This window comes from Dromaius novaehollandiae, chromosome 2, assembly GCF_036370855.1.
Source record: "Dromaius novaehollandiae isolate bDroNov1 chromosome 2, bDroNov1.hap1, whole genome shotgun sequence".
Classification (NCBI taxonomy): domain Eukaryota; kingdom Metazoa; phylum Chordata; class Aves; order Casuariiformes; family Dromaiidae; genus Dromaius; species Dromaius novaehollandiae.
In genome coordinates this window covers 64586258-64609140 of record NC_088099.1, presented here as the reverse complement: position 1 = coordinate 64609140, position 22883 = coordinate 64586258, and the positions used below count along the sequence as shown (strand labels likewise).

General features: G+C 41.8%; 1 protein-coding gene across 5 annotated transcripts in view; it reads right to left on the bottom strand.

The window, feature by feature from the left end:
* Positions 1-22883, bottom strand: part of IKZF1 (IKAROS family zinc finger 1) — a 71761-nt gene that overhangs the window by 35944 nt on the left and 12934 nt on the right. For all 5 annotated transcript variants that reach the window (XM_026102318.2, XM_026102319.2, XM_026102316.2 and 2 more), the window contains exon 3: positions 15918-16037. In XM_026102318.2, the coding sequence (XP_025958103.1) occupies positions 15918-16037 (120 nt within the window). The remainder of the gene's footprint in view (positions 1-15917; positions 16038-22883) is intronic.

The following is a 22883-nucleotide window of genomic DNA, read 5'->3' as shown; positions in this document are numbered from 1 at the left end:
CAGTGTGACCAAGCTGTATTATTCAGAAATAAGTAAATGCTGATTCTGTGTGTGCAGACTCATGTGCATGTATATGAGGGAGACTATGAGCATTGTGAAGGTTTTGCCCAGCTTGCCTTTTCTTATCTATCACAAAGAAGTGCTGATGTGTATTTTGGGTTTGAGGGCCATGACCAGACTGCTCTTGGCTTTACCAGTTCTAGTCTGGTTTTAACTCCAGTGTAGCCTCTTCTGATTTCCAAAGACAATAATCAGTCATTTAGCTATTCAGGAAACAATGTTATGTCAAGCCAAAAGTGTATGATATTTAGCTATGGATGTTCTCCACAGCAAAAGGATGTATTTTTTTCTGTTTGATTTTGGATCAGAAATGTCAGGCAAAAGAAGCAGAAACATGATTATTTTCCTGTCAAGATAGTCATAATGCTACTTACTGTTAAACTGGGACAGCTGGAAACGACCAAGCATTGGCCTGTACTGCAATCCTAGCCATAAAGAAAGGAATGAGTTGATTGCTTGGTTAAGGAACAATACCACAAGGGGATTTTTATGCTGATGTAAACTTGGAAAAAAGAGAACATTAAACAGGAATAGCAATGGGCAATATTTGGTCCAGAACTATTCTCCGTTTCTCACTGATTATAGATAGTACTTATCTTTAACAACTCTCAACCTCACAAACAGCAGCCTTCTGCTTCAGTCTATAGAGAATTTGATAACAAACAAAATTTTATGGTTTCAGAGAAGGGCAGGGCACTGGATTTGGACTCAGGAAATCTAGGTTTAATTCCTAGCTTGGCCACAAACTTCCTGTGTGGCCATGGGAAAGGCACTTAATTCATCATGTGCCCTTACTTCCCTATCTGTACAGTCTTTAATTCTTTTTTAATGGGAATAAGACTTTTTTTTTTTTTTTTTTTTTTTTTTTAATGAGGAAACTCAGTGGCTGTGCTGTTGTCTGGAGTGATTCCTATATCTGGTTGCCTGCCTCACAAGTGTCCTAACACACGAGGTTGAAATCTGGCCACGTGCCAGTCACCCTGTTTGTGAAAATGCTGCCATAATCTGTAAAGTGCCCTACAGAACTATACAAAAGTAGAAAGCTTTTTATAGTCCACCCCAAAAAATTAGACTGCATCCATAAGTGCCAGTGACCAAGGGGCTGGAGCCTCAGCCAGCTTTCCTTCATCTGCCATTGCTCAAGTACAACAAGCAGGCTTTTTCTTCCTTACTAATGATACAGAAATAGGAAAGAAACTATAATTTCTCTCAGCTGGCCTATTCCTGTACTGCCAGTCTACTCAGAGTGAGATGTAAAAGTCCCAAAGGTAACTCCCTCAAGAAAAAATAGTGTAGAGCCATTTAAAATATCCAAAACAGTTTAATCTCCCGCTGCACTGCAACCAGCATGGCAGAAGCTGGGGTCTGAGAAAGGAAACAAGAGGCTGGCTCAGCCTGTACCTTTATTGTAGGAAATGACTAAATACTGAAAAGTGTGCGATCTCCAGTTCAGCTCTGTAGCGCTTCTCATACATATTCAGTTATGAGGTATGAAATCTCACTCCAAAAACAAATCGCTAGAGTATTTTTTGTAATGCAAAAGATTTTCAGAAGCATCTTAGAAAAAATAAACCTGGATAAGATTATGATTTGAACCCCTGAAAGTTAAAATATTTTGGGCATATATCCAAACTTCCTCCTCACCTGCCCTTCCTGACACAATCATCGGCCTCCTTCACTCCTCTTCCATACCCATGTCAGACTGTAATTCCAGCCATTGCACTGGCACAACCCTGGATGCTTGTCCGCACTAATCAGACTCAGAGCAGGAATTCAGCCCTCTACGTTTCCCAACAGTTCAAGAGCTAGACTAATTAAAACTCACTGAAGAAATGATTTCCTGTGATGCTTCTGATTTCCAAAATGATCTAACCATTCACTACCAAAATTTATTTTACTCTCTCATATAACATCATGAAATCTGTTATTTATTTACATTTACCTGTTTTAGCCTTTTAGATCTCCCTTTTCAAGTTAGGGAGACATATTGTTTAAAACAGAGTGGAGGACTGTGAATGTTTTGTGCCACACCAGTTCCGCTGCATGGTGGAAGAACACACTTCACTATTTTGCTGCAGCTATTAGAAAAACAAGTTTGCTCTCCGCTGTGCAGAATACTATTATAGTTTATATTCTTAGGCACGGTTGATTAATTACATCTCGTTGTGGCCTACCAAACCCTTACCTCACGCCAGGAATTGTAAGGCTTAATTAATCAATCAGTATAGCATTAATTAGACTGTAAGCTCTTTGGGGCATGTTTTTGGTGTTTGAGTAGTATCTACAGTAACGGAGCACCATTCCTTTTCTAGCAACCCTATGCTACAACACAAATTCATAGATAGTAACAACAAAACAATCTGAGCTAAATGGCAGTAAAAACACCCAAAGCTTAATTCTACCTCCTTCCCCAGTCTTGCATAAACATTAAGAGTAATTTTATCCAGCTAACGTGAACACTGGACTTGCAATTAGGCACAAGTAGAACAAAATAATGAAAACTAGTGTCAGGCATTGAGAAAGTGATCAAAATTTGGCTTCTCGTAAGCGTTCATGATCTGTTAAGACTATCAGAATTGACATTTCCTGCCCTTTTAGCATTTATGGAATGGTTGAAAGTGTCTAGCAGGCAAAGCTTTTGTTAAATTTCCCCTCTGCTCTTAGTTGCATGTTCTAGATAGGGTAAGTGGCCTTTACTCGCATGAATCTTCCCATGGCTTTTTGAAGCATCTACTCAGTTTATGCCTACAGCACATTTCAAACATTGCAAAATAACAAGAACCACTTTGCAGTTTTAGGAAACCTGAAGGATTTGGAGAGTGTCTGACAAAAGCTTTCTGCTGTGCACCTGTATTTTCCTGTAGCCACATCTACCTGAGTGACCCAGCCTATTAGGGTGACAGATATGGGCTGACTGTTAGACACTCAAAACTCTGAAGTTCTGATTCTGCAAGCATTCAAATACATGTGTATTTGTTTGTTTAAGGGAACCACACTGAAGTCAAAATCTGAGAACAGACAAGACTCAAAATGATATCTTTCTTGAAGAAGAATTCTTCTTTTTTTCCAGCTGCAGCTCTGAAAGGACAACTCGCACAGTGACTAGTTTCTCTCTAGAGCAATGCCTCCAAGTTCATTCCCAAGTTCAGTGCAAATAAAGTAAAAATGCTAGGCTGCTTAGCCACATGAAAAATAGCCTAAAATGCTATGGGGACATTACACATTATGTTGCTCTTCTTTCCCATGAACTTTGTTAAACTTCATGCTAACACCCAGACTGAGTGACTGCACTCAGAGTGAGGCAAATGAAAAGAGACGAACTAAACATGGCTCATCCACTGCTTGGGAGTCTTTTTACTTCCACTTCACACATGGAGTCCCAGCAAAGCTGATGTGAGCCACAGGCTCACGCCTTAAGGCTAAAATGTGCTTCTCAAGTATTTGTAAAAGAAAACGTTAAAAGTTTCATTTTCTGTTGTCATCTCTTTATCGAATGAATGTGCCATGGCTGTTAGTCGTGCAGGACCATGGCATGCTGTGGCAAACCCTCCCAGCAAGTCTTGTGAAATTTGCTTCTGCTGATGCAAATGTGCGATTTGCTAGAGCTCCCCATTGCTATCTGATGAACTCCCATCCTATGCCTGAACGTGAAAAACACAACCCACAGCCCAGAACGTGTGGATCACTCTGTTCTCAGGAAGTACGCAAGTAAAATAACTATTTGTGCTCTATCTCACTGAGGGTAAAAAAGAGAGGAGAGAAAAAAAGACTGTACAGCAAACACCAGTCCTTGCACAGGAAGGCTGGGGGCTGCATTTTGCTCAACTAACCTAGCCTTTGTGAAGGGTTTATATTTTACACCCAACTGTAGCTCAACACTTGCCTAAGGAGATTCCCTAAATATCACTCTCGCTTTCTGTGATGGGTAGACCAGAAAGGTCTTTTGCTGTGTCTGTTACAGTTGCTCTTTAAATCATTCTTTTGTACTCATCTGCTCAATTAGCTACTGAAACATCTCTGAGCAAGTTATCAAGTTAGGCATGCACCAGCTTTTAGTGGAAAGCTGTATCTCAAATAAGAGATACAAGATATTTTATCTGCATTTTCCCCGTGATTATTTCAATACATCAGTCATCCATCCCTCTGTTCTGAGGACTAGACATCTCCCAAAGCGTCACTGTGCAATGCTAAATTTGGTACAGAGCTCTTTAAAACAAATAAGGGCTAATGACTGGAAAATAGATGGTAAAAGAATCTTTTAAAGTAACCATTTCATCAACTTCCGCCTCACTCTCCATTAGAGACCTTATCTGATTGACACTGCAAGAAATTAAGTGCATAAAACATCTGAAGGGAACGAACAATGCTTAAGCTGATGCCCATCAAAGGTAACCAACCAACCACTGTTCATGTCAGGAGAGTTCACAGGGTGTGCGTAGGTCTGCGAGTGCAGTGTTGCTTGTGGCAGGGAAGCGCACTTTGCCTTTCCTCAGACAAGATGCCAAGGAAATTCCTCAATGTCTTTTCAGGAGACAGGAGGTGGGGATTTGGCCGCACTCCCTCTCTGTGGAGTAGCACTGCTAGAGGGAAACTCTTTCCCGGGATGCTGGAGGCTTCCCATAACTCCGCGGCTTTCTCGGTGCAGGGCGGTTTGCCCTTGGCCAGCTGTCGTCCTCTCACTGCCAGGAGAGCACTTGGAGAGCCTATGCACCCCTGCATATGCTGAGCTAGTGCTGTCACAAGTGAGAAGAGCAGATGCCACCTCTAAATCAACGTCATGGGGCCCAGGAGCACTGCACCCACTCTCTTTGGTACCTCAGGGGTGAGGAACGTGAGCAGACAGGACTTAGAGGCAGCATGTTGCACTGAGTCTGCTTCTCCCTTCCCCAGCTCCTCCTTCCTTCATGAGTTTCTTTTTGTCTGTTTAGTTTTATGACCCCTTGTGCCTTCACAGCAGAGAGGCTCCCCGGCCTGGCAACTCTAAAGAGACTGCAAAAGCCACATGGGGTACAAATGTATCTTCCTCAGCTGCTGCCCACTTCCCAAATGGAATTTACGCTTACGTCTGTTACAGGGATACAGACAAATTAGCCGGAACTAACCTTTTCCTCTTTTAGGTCTGAAAAATTTATTTTTACTACATTAATTTATTTTGCAGAATGCATGGTTGATAGGCCTTTTCTTTCCTCCCCCCCAAAACTGAAAAGCTCAGCTTTCAAGAGAAATGGTATTTTGTGTATGCATGCTCTAGTTCAGTCTCTTCCACACGTACACACACACACAGAGGAATTTGACTTCACAGGCATATAATTAATTCTATGTGTGCAGAAAAACACAGTCTTATCTGTATATGTACATGTGCACACGTGTGTGCATACACATGTAAGAGAGAGAGGACATCAGAATAAACAGCTCCTTGTGGCTAGAAAACATACTGCCTTTTCAAACTTCAAAGGGAGTATCAAAGAGAAGCAATGATTTTAAAAAAAGAAAAGATTTAGAAACGAAACATATTTTTGCATTGGACCTTTAACACCAAAGGCTAAAATGTGTATTGTATAAATCAGTCTCTTTCACAGCACAGAGGAAAAGAGCTTATTAGCAATGGTAAGAGCGTATAGCAAAATGTACAGACTCATTAATGTGCAATTACAGAACAAACAGAATGAGACTTCTCTAGTCTGTTTTGCAAGGAGAAAAAAAATTCCACTTAACACCACTATAAGCCCATGATAGGATACCAATTTCACTAGGATCCACTAGCAATGCAGCAGTAAGATTAAACAAATGTGTTGCTATCAGAGGTAATGCCTCCTTACCATTACTCATTCCTTGTCTTTTACACGTGTTAGGCTCCAAAACCACTGGTCTTCTGCTAGCATTTTAACATTTCTCATTTTTATTTCTACTTGCCATTATGTGGACAAATGGGCAGGAAGCTCAGCCCCTCCCCAAAAAAGTCTAGTTCCTATTTGACTTCTAGATAAAACGCTGCAGTGTAGCTCCACACCTGCAAAGCCCAGCAACCACACTGGCCCACAAGACTTCCCTGCCTCCCGCTCCAACTTTCAGCAACGTGATGTGTCAGTTACAAAATTATTTGGATTTTGGAAGCAAAAAGGATGAACCCTGATCCAAAAGGCAGGTGCCTCTGTGATAATGCCATGTCAATACTGGAGGAATAGTCTCAGGTCTCCACTGGTGGCTCCAGCTGCAGGAAACCAGAGCTGTGCACTTCCATACTGGCAGACCCACAACTAGGGGAGCTGAGGGATCATCAGAGGGCAGTGGGAAAGGACAAGTGGTCTCCTCAGAAGAGGCAGAAAAATTCACAGCCCAAATTATGCACACAGGCAGCTAGCTGGCAGGTTGCGGAGGGGAGGGATCACGGGCAACTCAACACTTCCTTCAGCCGCAGAGCTGTTTCCTTCCATTTGTCAATCTTCCCTTGGTACAAAATGCAAGCAGCAGGTCTCAGTCCACCCCACTGATCTTGCAGTAAGGCAAATACATTTTTCGTGGTGAATTCTTTATGTGTACATGTTTTCTTTTCCCGTGAAAGGAAACTCCCATATGGAAAGAGCTGGAAAGATCTCTCCAAAGCATGGAGGTAGTGCGAGTGGTGCAGAAGCGGTGGTGTTCCCTAGCTGGCACTACCCATTTCAGTGCTAATGAAACCATCCCACTTCAACACCAACCACTGCCACCACTTCCGAGCATTGCAAAACTTATTCACAGCAGGAAAAAACAGGCTCAATAACCCTATCCATATAATGCTGAGATGCGCAGTACTGTGAATGGGAAGGGAGTGATCTCCTCCCTCCAAAAAGCCCTGTGCCATCACTAAAACTCAGAACACAAAGCTCTTAGCTTAGAAAAAACAAAACAAAACATAAAAACCACCAAAGATTTGGGAAGTTCAAATCCATAGTGGGGATGTTGTCTGATCACAGCTTCTTACAAATACAGGATGCTTTTAAATGATGAAATACGGAGAGTGAATATTTCCTCTTCTATAAATTGCAACACAAGCTGAAAGTGTCACCAACTTTAGTTAAAACCCACCTTTCCATTGCATTAAATATTTCTGTTACATTACTTAATCAACAGAGAGGGTAAAATCACATGCAGATACTCTCTGTTATATGAAGGAATTAGCAACTCCTGTTAAAGCTCTACAATTTTTAAAAAGGAGGGGTCACAGAGCAGGCGGGGTCTTACGTACTTCAATAAAATAATCCAGAAGTTCCTGAAAACTCTGGTAAGAGCAACTTCCTCAGCAGCAACATTTCCAGGGTAAAAAAAAAAAAAAAAAAGGGTTACATTAAAGTTGTCCTTACTCTTTGGTACAGCAGGTACTGGGTCTGTCTTTTCTTTTCCCCTCTCTCTCTTTAAAGTCTGGTATATGGCTTGGGAGAGTTGCACTTCTCCACTTCTGCTACACCTATTACACTTCTCAGATAAAATTTTTACTAGGTTTGGGAGAGGACGAAAAGGGGAGAAATGAAATATGAAAACCAACAAGCAAAACATGGACCTTTATTCTTTATTCAAGGCTCCAACAGCCTTGTTTTGGTTGTAAATTGACAGAAATTCTGTGTTTGCTCTGCATTCTCCACAACTCTATAAACCTTCAACGGGATGCTTATTCCCCTTTTTAGATATGGATTTTGGCATTTCAGAGTTGAAATCTCACTGAAATCAAAAGGGGAGTAGGAGTCTACTCACTTCCAGAAATCCCATCTGGTGCCTGTGGTGCTACTACGGCTGACGGTGGAAGGATAGATTAGACAGCTTCTTGCTGTCCCTGCGACTCAGACACCTACATGCTTCTGGGAACCAAGTCCCTAAATTGCACTGAAGACAAGAATTCGCACGGATCCCTAACTTAAAAACATGTAGAAAACAAGGAAAGGGAGGCTCACAGCAAACGGATTACTTTACCAGGACTGACATTTGCCATATGTGCATCTTTACAACACAGAAATCACCTAGTGAGGCAGGAGGGGGCAGCGGACAGCGTCTCGCGCTGTGCGCTGCAGGTCTAGCCTGCCTTGGGCTGCTTTTTCCCCCCCAGCTCGCTCCTGCTGGGAGGCAGCTAGATGAGGTAGGAGCAGGTTTCCAGCAAGCCATCTCCAGAGGCCTGCATCCCAGGCTCTGGTTGCTTTGGGTTCATGAGCCGGCAGCACATTCTAGTCACGCTTCTTCACGGCAGGCGAGACGCAGAGCCAGCCCCCACTGGCTGCCGTGCTAGTCCCATCCGCTGCACGTGCTGCAAAGCGCTTCTGCTTTGGAGGCTTGAAGAAGCCTCGCTTAGCTGGCTGAGAGACTGAGGGGCACATCTCGGTCGCGCTGAGGTAAGTGCTGCTTGCTCCTTCCTGACTTTAGGTCTCAGACTCCAGAGAGGAGCTCCCTCCAGCCTCACACCTCCAGCACACACGGTTCAGGGCTGCTTCAAGCCTGGGGAAAGCCCTGGAGGCCCGGCCATGCCGTAAACCCACCAGTGCAAATCACTCAGGAAGCCCCAGGTACGCGGCGCTTGCTGCGGGACAGAGCCCGGGCAGCTCACACTGGGGGGCAGCAAGGCCACAGGCTGCCTGAAGGCGAAAACGGGTTCCTCACGGCAAGGCACTGGAACGGGAGCTGAGGTTATGGAAACGGGAGGAGAGGCTGGAAAAACTCAAAACAGCGGCTCGTTCTCATCACAGCACCTCTACACAGGCAGGCAACAGCACTCCCTGCACTGCACCTCCGTCCCCCAGTCAACCCGAAGAGCGCTCAGGTTGAACGACAACCCAGGCAGGAGAAAAAGCAAGCCTACAGCAAGCAGTAAACACCACCTAATAATGAATAAAGAGACGGGCGGCAGCGGGAAGGTCCATCCAAACTCACGATGCAGAGTCATTCCCCTAAAATAAGCTGAGGTTTAGCAAGCTGCAGTTACAAAGGTCCTCCCCAGCTTAAAATATGCCCCACTTCCAGCCAAAGCCCCATGTGTCTGAGCCATGCTGCAGCCACGGCTGAGATCCTGCTAGATAATTTTAACTCCCGAGCTCACACGGGGCTTATCGCTGAAGCACATCTCTTCTGCTCAGATAAAGACAACTTCCTCTAACTGCAGATTAGATCAGCAGGCTCTATCCGTACTTAAAAGCCACACTGCTAAACATGCTGCTTGTCTCCAGTTTAAACAACGCTCGCCGCTTTCTCAACGGCGGAAAAAGAAAATTCGCACAGCTTCGAGGCTTTCCCTGTTGTTTACACTTACACCTTCCCCTCCAAAAACATGGCAACACCCAGCAAGAACTCATGAAAGTGGCAGCAGCTCTACAAGCTACACAATTTTGGAGAAATCGAGAAAATAAATAAATAAATACGTGCATCGGCCACTGTAACGTTACATGGCCACACTGCGGCAACAGAACCCGTCCTGCTGCCGAACAGGTGAGAAGTGGGAAACTTCCTTGCAAAATGAAATAGAAACTGCTGGAAAAGTACAGCTCTTTTTAGGATGAATTCTCTCCTGAAGGATTGGGTTTTATCACTCCCTCTGATTATATCAGAAAGTGAAGTTTTACGTGTCTGGTTACACTGTGGTTAACTGAGCTAACATGGTGCTGCACCCGCTAGGAGTATGGCACTTCTCATGGCCAGACTGGCTCACTGTCCCTTTGGAAAAATACTTGCAAACATTTTTAAATTTGATGAAGAAATTTGCCTACAGTAAGAAGACTGGCTTTCACCATCCCTCTGAAAACTCAGGCATGTTTTTTTCCTAAGTCGTAAGCCATTGCAGAGAGTGGAGCTTGGCTCTGGTTGCATGGCAAAAATCCTCAGCTCTCCAATAGCCCCGTATATTTGGCTCTTCTGTGTCTCATTCTAGTACATTGCTCCACACTTTGCACGAGGAAAACATATCTTTGAAGGCTAGTATATACCATATATCACATACATCATATATAATGGCATTCATGAAATTTATTATGTGCCTTCTTCCACTAACCCATCCCAATCCTCCTCTATATGAATTCCCTGAAGAGTTTTGCATAGAAAATGAAGATAATCCTGACAGAAATATTTCCTATGTTCCCCTCAAAAACAGAAAATCCACCATGGCAGGCTCTCAGAGCACGCTACCCTCTCTCCATGCTGGCTATAGTACTTTGGGCCTAGAAATGGGAGCTCCACACCAAATGAGAGGGGAGATTCCCAACTTCCCTATTTTTAAAAGTTCCTAAAATATATCAGTTACAAGTTTTTCAATTCCCTCAGAAGTCTCCTCAGTTGGACTTGCAAGCCCTGCTGCACTATGGAGGCTTATTTGCATACACCAAACAATTTTTAAAGCTCCCCAAAACATATTGTTACAAATTTTCTCTCTGCTCTCAGGGGCTGAGAGAATTTGGTGAGATTTCAGCAGCAATTATTTGTGAAGGTGCATCAGCCCCTACCAACTTTCACACCTTTGAGCAACGGAGAGGTACATCTGATAGCCAAGCAAGTAAAACACATCTCACAATCCTCCAGGTTACATTATATCTCTGAATGATGATATGCCATGCACCTACATGCCATGCGTTCATTTTATTACAGATACACAACAGACTACCTTCCCAGCCACCTAACTCCTACAGGAGAAGTGTGCAAAGATTTTAGCTAGGGCAGTCTTAGCTACCTCGGCCCCCTGCCTGCCCTGGCAAAGAGCCAGGGCAGCAGTGAGCTGAACCTGTCTCTAGCAAGGGGGCTGATTTTGCAAGCTGGGGTGGGGCACTTCCCCTTTTGGCTTTTCTCCCTTGTCCCCTCCATCTGCAGCTTTTCCACACTTTTACTCTGCCTCCACCCTGCTATGTATGAGTTGCAGCGGATTGATGTAATGGCAAGCTGCTGTGGTTGGCCTGGTGGCCCCTCAACAACGCTCATGTCCTTGCTGTCAAATGCTTGAATTCCTTTTAAGGAAATAAAGCACTGAAGCTGCTGAGAATGAGGACGCTTGCCTGCCCCAGTAACTAGTTACTGGTACAGGTTAGCACCTCTGGATGACTATGGCAGCTAGGGAAAACACCAGGATCTGAAGGCAACACCAGGTTCCCAGAGACATCAGGCACCGAGGTTCTGCCACTACCAGGGCTTCTGCTGCAACAACCATGCTATGGGAGAGAGGAAACATCAGCCCTTTTGACATTTGCCACTGGAGAAGTGTCAAAAAACTGTTTCTTTTTAACTTCTCTCCCCATACTAGTATTCTTTATTAAACAAATTAAACAAATAGTTTCTAACTTCATAATAAATCTGCTCTCTCTTGTGTCAGAAACATGACCTCCAGAACCACTGTGGCTTGTGACTTTGGCATCCTTTGCCAGTTGTCCAACAGTTTCAATCCAATTTGGTGAAGTGAATTCTCCCCATCTCCTTCTCTCAAAAAGAATAATATTTGTACATGTCACTAATTTCAGGTCCATACTGCAATCTGTGACTAGGGTGGTGATCATTTTGTTCAGTGAGAAATCCATGGCTTACAGGTTGGAAGTCTACAGGGTCATCTTTATCAGACAGATGTCAGGACAGAGGAGGCCTTGGACCCACAGCCTCTTTCTGAGGCCAATAACACTGAGCTGGCCTTTATTTTTTTTTCTTTAACCTATCAATGGCCAGTTATGATATGGGCAGGTATAGATAAAGGAATGTACTGTTTCTTCTTTTAGGCAAATGTTACCACTACAACAGGAGGTTGTATGGTACTTCTCCTGCATGAAGTAGGGTCTGCCCTACAGCTAGCTGAATCATTGGCTTTGCACACATGGCTTTAATTAGCATACAGTCCTAGGGCAGAAATGACCCTAAACTGCAACAGTCTACCATGTGCAAGATGTTCAGTACTGATTATCCACAGAAGATACATGCAACATTTAACCTGAAACTTCAATGGAGGCAGTGAGAATCAGCAGAAGATATTTGAAATCAGCTTCTATGTTATATATTAAGCATAGGAAATAGGACTGCTTGTCTGAAGTAGATTACAAAGCACTAATTCTTAAAGGAATGGGATTTGAGTGGGATGTGTATTTCTAAATAACTTAGATCAGGATTTTAAAAGACATTGAGGAATTTCATGGACCCATATGGATGGTAAAAGAGTCTGTAGCGCCTTAAAGACTCATGACAATCCAGCCTTTCCCTTGTCTGAAAACCTTCTCAGAGTTTTCTAGAAAAAAAAGAGATCTTGCAACATGGAGCAGGTGGGTGAATAGATTTTAAAAAATAAAATAATAGAAAAGCCACAGGTGTCTTATCAGTCTAAGAAGAAAATCTGGGGGTAGAGAAGAGGACAAGGAAGGAAGAAGGTTAGTGGACAAAGCAGCAGGAACAGAGTTTTCAGAATGAAGCTGCTTAACACATAATGGCATTCTGGGAGTTACAACATTAAAAAGATGGCAAGCTCATCAAGGAAGTAAAGAGATGTAGCAGCGATCAAAATATATCTGTTAATATGGTTTGCTTTGCTGTGCTGCTTTGGGATATTACCAAAACTTTGGATGGCTTTACTCCCACAAATGACCTTTTCACACCTGTTTATCATTTCTGCATTGGTCAGAAGCATCTTCTATGTTGGGTGCCTCTACCTGGGGAGACAACTGAAAGGATGCTTTTCATGAACCTCTGAATACCTCCCTCTAAAATGTGTACCCTGGCTAGTCATTTTAAGTGAGCCACTCAAAAACTGAAGGCACCCAAGGAAAATCTGGGCAGGTGAATTTTGCGGTGTAACTTATAAAGATCACTGCAGCTTCATTCTCAGAGGAGAGAAAGATGTTTCAAATGGTTCTTTCTATCAGGTCCATGGCACCAAGTTTAATTCTCAGTCTAGGGTTGGAAGAAGCAAGAAAGGAGATTTTTGAAAACACAAGGAGGAGCTAGATCCTATCATTTTTTTTTCTAAAAATAACTTATTTCCCCCAATCTTTGACCTTTAAAATGCTAAGTTCATGAAAAAAAGATAATTAACCTTTTGATGCTAAGGTTAAAGATTTCATGAAGTGTTACTACAAATGTGAGTAAGCAAACGGTCATTTGAACATTTCTATCTTACAGGCCAATTAAAACTAACAACATTTTTTTCACCTAATTTTACTAAGATGAGGCAAATAGTCACTCTCTGCCATTTAGCAAAATGGCAATTTCCACTGTTATCTCCATAACCCTACATGTAAAAAAAAGAAAATGCTCCAGAGCCTAGTGGCTCTCTTCAATACATGTCTGAGACAAACTAACACGCCTTAGTGTGTGGAGTGAGGACAGCTGATCTTCCAGGATGTTATAGATCAAGTGGGATGCAGTGTAAATCATATGCTGAAATACAGCAAAGTACACAGGGGATTCCCTTTGCATGAAGGAAACAGATGGGACATTAGGAAAGTCATATAGAGAAAAACCGTTGCCTGGTTGTATCTGCTCATGTGCATCGCCTGTCAATTACCATAGGCCACGTTATCTTCCTGCTACAAGGTATATATAGTTAGTGGGTCTTTACAGTAATTTGTTGCCTACCTATTACTCTTCAAACTACCTTTTAAGATCATCCTTTTCTACCTAAGTTCTGTGATAAACAGAGGTGAGAAAAAGATCTTCAGACACGCTTAGAGATGACAGCATTGCACGGAGCACAAAGCCCAGCTACGCTGCCATACGACTGCTAAGATAGAAAGAGTCCCCTGCTTCTCTATTATATCTGTGGGGTAATATAGGCCAAACACTCCTGAATATCCTGTTACTACAGTGGTTAATCCCTGACTAGCAAACTTTTATTTCATAACGACCCTTGTTAGCACTCCAGAACGCGTGTAGCAATCATACCCCTTCTGATATGTTTCGTGCATGTGTTCAGGCATGTTTTTTTTAATAGGAGAATATAATTTTTCATTTTCAAAAGAAATTCAGGAGAGGGCTAGAAAAAGGCGTGTTAGAAGAGGTGAAAGTGAAGGCAGCTTTACGGAAAAGACAAAGACGACAAGTGTTGGAGTTGATGCCTACAGTTAAGATCATCCATGAAGTGGAATATAATGAATTGTCTTTATTTCTGTTGATTATAGTAAATGTCTCACTACAACAATGTGACCCTTCTAAACCAAACAGCTATGGCTTGAAAGAGCGGCTGCAGAAAAAGATGTTGAAGTCAGGACAAGGAAAATCTGTTTTATTGCTGGGTGAACAAAGAAAAACTAATGAGGACTGATGGAACTTATTGTATTTAGAATGCCAAGGATAATATTTTCTCTGTCATTTATTACAATAACTTTTAATATCTATTTACTTTATATTAACATATAATTGAACTACTGGGAGAATCATTACATCATCAGCAAACGTAAATTTCATCTTTGCTCGTTCTGTATGGTTTTTGTGAAGTGAAATGAATTCAATGCAAAATACTGTGTGTTTATTTGGTTTTGAACATGGGATTTTTTTAAATTGAGGGTTGAATATTTTGTAGAGTTTAGCTATTGTGGGAGGAAAGAGGCGTAACTCATTTTGCAGAGTTGGTAGACAAGCAATAAAAGGGAGATTTTGGCCAAAGAAACTTGGTATTGAGAAACAAAGCACTGCGTAAGCGATCAGATTATTAAAAAGCACTTTTAAATATTAAGGTTTTTCATCACTTATGTAACTATGCATGTAGGAGCTGAACTTTACACTCCTCTTTTTGGTAACAGGATCAAATGGTGAATAAAGTCAAGGTGCATAAGATACTGTATTTTCTCCTCGTTAGCTTGGGGGGTTGGAAGTATGTTCTATTCCTAATGCTGACACCACTCTGCTATATTACCCTAGTATTACCTGTTATCTCACTCTTTGTACCTCCTTTTCCACCTCCCGTCCTTTATTGGACTTCCCCAGGCTATAACCATTTCAAGTAACTTGCAGTCTTACTGTAGACACTCTTCTACCCCAGCCCTTGTTCATACTATAAGAATGTAAAAGTGAGGAGTAATACTTTAATTTGCAGATAAACAAAGATATTCACTCCCTTTTCCTCTCCTGATATATTTTTATCATATAGGGCATTAATCACAGCATTCTGGGAGTCATTATACTTTTTTCTTTTTTTGCTAGTAAACAAACATCATGCCCATCAGTAACATTGCCTAGTTTTTCTTTAGTGGACTATATGTGAGCTAATGCATGCAATAGCTGGCAGCATAGCTAGTTGTTGGTGTGGATTCTGGAATTCAAAAGAAGAAACAGTATTTTGCAGAATCATCTCTGAAGAATACTTTGTTTTAAGCCAACAGACTTGATCAATTGTGGACACTTACCCAGGGAAACAAAATTTAAGTGTTTTTTCAAATTCTTCCAGTTAAAAAAAGGGTAAATGAAGAACAGATATTGGAATCTAAAACATGTGAATAACGTGCATGTTCTAATATGACATTTTTGGAGAAATCTGATCAGGCAACACTCAAGATAACATCTGAATAAATAGCAAAAATAATAACAAAAATACCCAACAGTTGACTGAATTTTTATCAAATCTGAGTTAAGGTAATATTTAATTCCATTTTCTATGTAGAATGAAAACCATCTGTCGGGGGGGGGAGGGAATTCATGAAATCAGTTATGGTTTAGAAATAAGATAAATAGTAGGATCTATCTAACTTCTTCGGGGATGAAAAGGCTTGCTATTCTTCAAAATGCCCTTCCAAAAGAGAAGGTTGCACAAAAAGTGCTGAACATTTGAGTAATCGTGTGCTAAACCAGATGAAAAGGCACAGGACCTGCCTGTATACCAGCTTGCTATGTAGTATGTTGTTTAAGATTATACAGTACTAATATGTCTTATCAGAGCGGACTAGCCATCTTACCCAAGACTCTCTCATTCTTAGAGTTCTGCTGTCCTCCAGTACTAGTTGAAAGGTCCTCTGGTACTGGCATAGGTTCATCTGCATCATCTGGGACATCACTAATCGGAGGACTTTCCTTTCCTAGTAGTGAAGAAAGCAGCATCAGTCAGTCATCAGTCATAGCCTCATTTTCAAATAATTGTACAAGCAGAACCACAAACTAGATAAAACTTAAAGGAAAAAAAAGGTCAGTTAACAACACTATTAAATGCATGACTTACGCAAGACGAAAACCTGCTGTCTTTCTGCAAAGAAAGCTTCTCTGGAATACAGGGGGAATTGTATTTGTGAAAAGAATGCATGGCCAGTGTCTCTTCTACATTTACTGAAGCTGGGATACAATGTTATCAGGCTTAACATTTTGGATATTTGTAACGCATACTAATATTTTTTTAGCTGCTATGCTCTTAAGATCCAGTTCAGTCAACCTATACCGAGAGATTACAAGGGTATCAAATGGCTATCTTTTGTAAAAACTCTTCTTTCCTCTATGAATGCTTCTTGAAAGCAAGTTCTTTTTTGCTTCAGTGACACAATTAACTTACAATTATTCTGTGGCTCTAACAGAACTACTCCAATCTTTTTTTTTTTTTTTTTTTTTTTTTTTAATCTTCAGCAGGCTTCACTAAAATCCACAGATCAAACTTTGGCTGATTCTTGTGCCTAATGACAATCAAGTCCCTACAGCTACTGGAACTTCCTAAAACATGCAATCAACACAGGTCAGTCAAAACATGACTTCCAAGGTTTTATGATCTCTTATATGCAAAGAGGAAACAAACCCTAGCAGCTTGCATACACAGGTTTTGCAGAAGAAACCAGTGTGATGCTGTTGTGTGTTGTAAGCATAATGGAACTCTTTTAGTGCCAAATGCAATCCATTTAGGAAAAGAAGCGTCTTGCTAAGTATTGCACTTCCAGAGACAGCAAGGTTTCTTGGTTTAGCTCTCAGTCATAGCATACGTGTCCTACCCACAGTACCAACTCTGTCTTCCAAAGTTTCTTTTAAAATGCCTTCACACATCGGGAACAAAAACATAGCTTGGATAGAACTACCAAAAGAATTATCTAAGAGATTACTTTCCCCTACTATTACTAAAAGGCTGTTCTTTGAATTAATAGCAAGGAAGCCAACAGGCCCAGAGCAGGATTTGAACTCAGCAATACTGACATAAGACCTCTGTCTTCAAAACGGAGTTTTTACCAGCTTACACTGATACAACCTGTTAGTCATCCTGCAGCAATCAGCACACTATCAGGGGCAATCATTTTATAGCAAAAGGCCTGGCAAATCAGTGTTTTTTCTAATGAGCATTCCCTTGTTGACACACAAGCATTAATTCATTGTGAAATCAGTTCTCAGAAAAGGAAAAATTAAAGCCAACATAGCTTACTTGAGTGATAGCAGTGTGGTGATGTCAGTTACAGATTTGTTCTAGTGTTAACTTACAAATAATAGTTTCCTTCCAACCTCCTGGATGGAGCAAAGCATCATGCTTTCTGACCTGCACCAGTCATGGCTAGAAATGCAGACATACGGGAAATGCCAGGTAGGTTTAAGTCACCTTTCACATCATCCCACTCTCTTCCAGAGGCCTGGCAAACTCGGGGCTGCTCCCACCTACAGTAGCTGCACAGGCCCCAGTCGTGCTTCCTTCCTCAGCCAAAGGGCAACACAGCCCTGTCACGCAATATCTTCCCCACACCCTGAGGAGCAAGAAAGAAGAGTATGCGACCAAAACCCTTTTACACTGGGATAATCCTTGCTGTCTCCCTCACAGCAGACAAGCATAGAGGACTGAAATTCCCACAAGCATTAAAAAATATACCTGTATGTGCTTGAAAACAAAAGAATTTTTTATCTATTAGATCCTTAACTGCCTCTAATGTCTATAATCTTCTTGCCGAGATCAACTCCAAATACTTGAAGTAGGATACATGTGGGGCAAAGTAGTTTGTTTGCACTGTTTAAGTGCACAAATCTAGATTTGAAGGAATGAAATTGGGGGAATGCTAATTGCATTTTTTAATGATGCATCTATCAGACTGCAGAATAATCTCCAAAAGGGAGTGATGGGAGCAGAGTCAGATGAATCACCTAAAACTGTGTGGCTGGAGGTCTTGAGGATACCTAAGGAACAGTCCCGCGCTGGCAGACGGGTGGGCTATTCCCCAGCCCCCAGCTCCATCCTCTAAGGCATATTCTTAAACCAACAAAATCACACCCACTGGATGCCAGTGCAACAGTAAAGGTGGACTGCAGAAAGGAAAAAGAAGGACTACGAATTTTACAGTAGAGGAAGGCAAAAGCAGGAAGTAAGCGCATTAAAACTATTCTTGCCATTCACTGTTCAGTTCTTTTTTTTTTCTTTTTTTAAGAGTTATTCCTGTAGTTTTCTTCACTACCTTATGGGATTTAAGGAACTTAAAGAACTGCCAACAACTTTTCTGATGCAAGTCCCAGCTTGCCAAGCTGAGCTATATCTTATGGGTAGGAAGCAGGGGTGATGAGAGACTGGTTGAACTATTTCAGCCTCTTCAAAAAAAAGAAAAAAAACAGAAGTTTAATCTGAGGGCAAGCAGCAGTGTGATCAGAGTCAGCTTTCTTCACAGTACATCTAGCTTTAGAAAATTGGTTAAAAGGTAGTAATAATAAACAGCCACCTGCAAGTTCCAAGGCTCAAGATGTGCTCCCAGTTACACAAATGCGAGTTCTTAGGCTCTGACGTGGTCTGGATTCAGGAGAACACTTACCCTAAAAAGCTGAGCGCTTTAACGGTTACAAACCAATGTAAACAGATAGTATCAGAGGTATAAGATAACAAATAGCAAACAAAATCAAGACTCCATTAACTCATAGTTAATCATCCCACAATAAGCAGGATAAGCAGGATGCTTTGAAGATAATTCAAAGCAGTCTTTGGGAACAGAAACATTTTAATAGGTCAGTACTTTGGCAGTTTATGGTGAACTGTTTGGTTTACTAAACAGATATGGATCTTCTACTTGTTAAATTAAGAGCCATTTGCCCAGATGGCATGAATCAGAGTAGCTCCACAGACTTGGTGGGGCAGATCTGCAGAAGCTAGAGACCTGGTTGCTCTTCTTTCTTTGAAGGAGACTGCAGTTAAGAAAACTTTACTTAGTAAACTTGGCTTTAATGACTCATCTCACATCACTTGATTTCTTCATGTTGCACATGATAGAGAAATCCCTGCATGCAAAAAGACAGGGTAAAAATAGTGGATTTAAAATAGACATATTTGTGGAGCTCTGTGTCTTAGATTCAGAGCATGATATTCCTATTTCATGCCTTAACTACATCTAAATTGTTATACTATGATAAGCTCACTACTGAACAGTAATCTTACAGATATGCAATCTCACTAACATACTTCTGCCAATGAATTTAGAAATGGTAAGGGGAGACAGAGGGAAAAGTTTCCCATTTAATTTCTAATAGGCATGTCCAGAATAATAACTGGTTGAAGGATGCAGCTGAAAAAAAGCTAGTGGCAAATACTAGGGCAAATTGTTAAAATGTCACATAACACAGCAAAGTACTATAGATTTATTGCAATCTCATTTTACATTTTTGCTCAAAAATAAGTGAAGCATAATCAGTGCAATCTAACCTCTGGGTTTTGGGGGTTTTGTTTTTATAAAGAGCCATCTGATGTATCAAATAAAAAAGGCAGGGGAGCTTTAGAGGGAAGGCAGGGGACTTCTGGGGTATCACAGTTCTGTTTCCGGTGCTGCCACTGATTCATGGCTTGTCCTTGATTAAGCCATATATGCTGTCATTCTCAAGTGCAGGCTATGTGATACATTCCCCCAAATCATACTGAAGCTCTGAAACATGGTCTCAGATTTCCAAACACTACCATTTCTATATGAAAATTGTCATAGACAGGCCTAACCTACTAGTAGTGCCTGGTAGGATCCTCGACTTCTCCATACTTTAGTTTCCTCACCTGTGCTCTAGTGATTTAGCATAGGAAAGAAGAAACGGAACTAAGTGCCCAGCCCTATAAGGTTTCATACATCCTTATTCCTACCAAAGTTTCTTCAGTTTTGAGAGCTCTTCAGTTCATGCCAGAATGGTGTTGCTAACACTACTACTGTTAAAAACAAAGAACGGTATTTCTTACCGAAATTTCAACTGCTATCCTTTTACAAACTAATGTTGGGTGTATCTAATGCCTGAGGATTTTTCTGAGTGGAAACACTAGAGTGACTGAAGAAGTTATGCAAGAAAAACAATATACAGATTTTCTGGCCTGAAGTCAGAACTCAATTCACGTCCCATTTTCACTAGTGCAGTCTCAGACCTCAAGCGAGCAAGAAGAGAGTCACTCCAGGACAGGAGCCAGACTCTCAGGTGGTATAAAGCAGCCCAGGATACACTCATTTACACCTTCCCAGAATCTAGCAAGAACGTCAAATGTGAAACTCTTCTCCCTGCTTTTGCACAGAGCAGCACAGCCTGGTAGGTGCTAGGGGGATCTTTTTATGTTAGATGTGGAAACATTTATACTGTTTTTTCACCTTCCTTAACTGTTAGGCCCTAGAACTGAGAAAAAAAAAAAAGAAAAGGCAGGAAAAATACTGCTTGTTAAGTGAGATATTATCTGTGTTTTCTGATTCTCTTGTATGGGTGCCGGATACTGTTTGGTTAAATGTATGTCAGCTCTCTCCTCATTTCAGAACTGCAACTGCTTGCCTCATGAAATACCGCTTTCAGGAGAAAGAAAAAAAAAGTGTGAACTCTGAGCTGGTCACACGGTATTTCAGTTCCTCTAGGAGTGAGCAAGGCCTCGCTTCCCAGAAGTGGGAATGTCTGTGGGCACACGGGGCTGGGCTCGCTCACGCTAGCTTTACGGCCCAGCTCGCCCCTGTCACACCCTGAGTCAGCCACAGCTACCTAACCCAAGTGGCTGCAAACACTGCTTCTGAGCTGAGCGGGCTCTTTCTAGAGACCGATTTTATTTCTGGTAAGGAACAAAGAATGCCCCTCTCTGCCTAACTACAAGCAAAAACAAAATAAAATTCACACATGCTGGTGGACCAAGCCAGCTAAACCCATCCGCTCAGACAGTAAGCTACCTCTGATGCGTGTTAGCCACAGCGCAGGAGAAATGAGTGAAGATGTTTTTCAGTTAACGTGACAACCCCGCAGACCTGAAACTGTACAGCTGCCAAACTGGTTCCCAATAGATGGCAAGGCCCTCTCATCATGCCAGGAAGCATCCTAGCAGCATCTGGAATACCAGGAGGAAAAAGGGGAAAACTCCTTTCTGAATTTGTCAGCTTTATGAGAAAGAGGAAAACATCCCTGTACCTTCAGACACTTTACCTGTAAACTCTAGCAAGAGTTTATGGAGAGCCAATAACTATGGAGCCTAATCTGACCAGCTCCTCTTTCCAGAAGGTTGAGTTCACATGCAGCTCAGATCATAAATGAAAATAAATTTGCAAGCCCTTTGGCTACTTTCTTCACAAATCCAGCTAACAATCCAATAAACTCACAAACTCCACTCAGAGAAAGCCCCAGATTAAATTATCAGCAGCTCAGTCGCAGGACAGAATAGGAAGAGCCAGTGCAGAATGCTTGCTGCAATCTGCCTGCGTAGGTCTACCTCTTTTGTCAGAGGTAAAATTCCTCTTACTCTGATTCTTTTAAAAGAGACTCTTCCCTCACCACAAGAGAGTACTATTTTCATCAGTATGATCTGCCACAAATGCTGAAGGGCATAGGCAAAGTACTACAGTGATCCCAATGCTGAAAAACTGAGAGCTACAAAAAAGTGCATGTGAGAATGTGGATAAAATATACATACAGAAATACATACATACAATGTATATATACATGCACACGCATTCACAATTCACAAAGTTTTTTGCAAATCTTCCCTCTCAAGGGGAGAGGCAGACCATAAAGACTGCAACCTTCTAATCCACTCCTTGACTCAAGACAACATTTTCCACACTCCTCCTCCTCACATTAAAAAAAAAGTAATAAGTAACACCCTCCTGAGAGACAGCAGGTGTGGAAGGCAGATTATTGCCATTGTAAAAGAACCACAAAGGTTAGATGGGGATAGGCAGGGGAATAGGTGCTGACACACAGGAAGAGGAGGTCGTAGCTGCAGCCCCAGGAGCTCATGCAAGGGGCTCTGCAGCACGCAGAATGACTGGACTCGAATCACTGCGTGTTTCAGCGCTTTGAGCAGATCCCCAGTGTTTCGTCCCCATAAAGAGTGGCAGGATTAAAACCCCATTGCTTTTTCTGCTAGAGGAGGACATGCTCCAAACACAGCACGTGTAGGACATGTTATATTTCATTTCTAAACTGTTTCAGCTTGCAATGAAACAATGATGTTAAGCATACCCAGGTATTATTCTAAAAATGTTAACTGGGAAGGGGAGTGCAACATGCCTGCACAGTGCTCACTGGGAATCACTTCTCTATACTAAAGGTAGCTGAAAATCTTCTGTTAGCATGAAGGATTATTATATTGTTCTGTCAAACAGACAATGTCTTTGATTTTCAATTTTCAGATGACACAAAAAGTTCTCAGTTCCAATTTTTGAGGAAACTCTTCAACACTTTTATAAAGGAGAGAGGGAAGAAAAAAAAAGGAAAAAAAAAAAAAGAAAAGGAATTATGTCCATGTACTTCTGGAAAAACCCATGACCTAGCCACCCACACTATACCAGGACCTTCATGATCTCTTACAGTCAGCCTCTGGGTCTGGAGCCTACACTGCCTGAGAGCTGTCTCTTAAAAGTGAGCCATACGCCCAGCCTGCAGGCCGGAAGGAGGCCTTGGTGAACAGGGCTGGCGTGCTCCAGGCAGAACACTAGAAGTGAAAATTGAAAGCCATTAGCTGCTGCAGCTGTCAGCATATTAGGGAAAAATAGGAA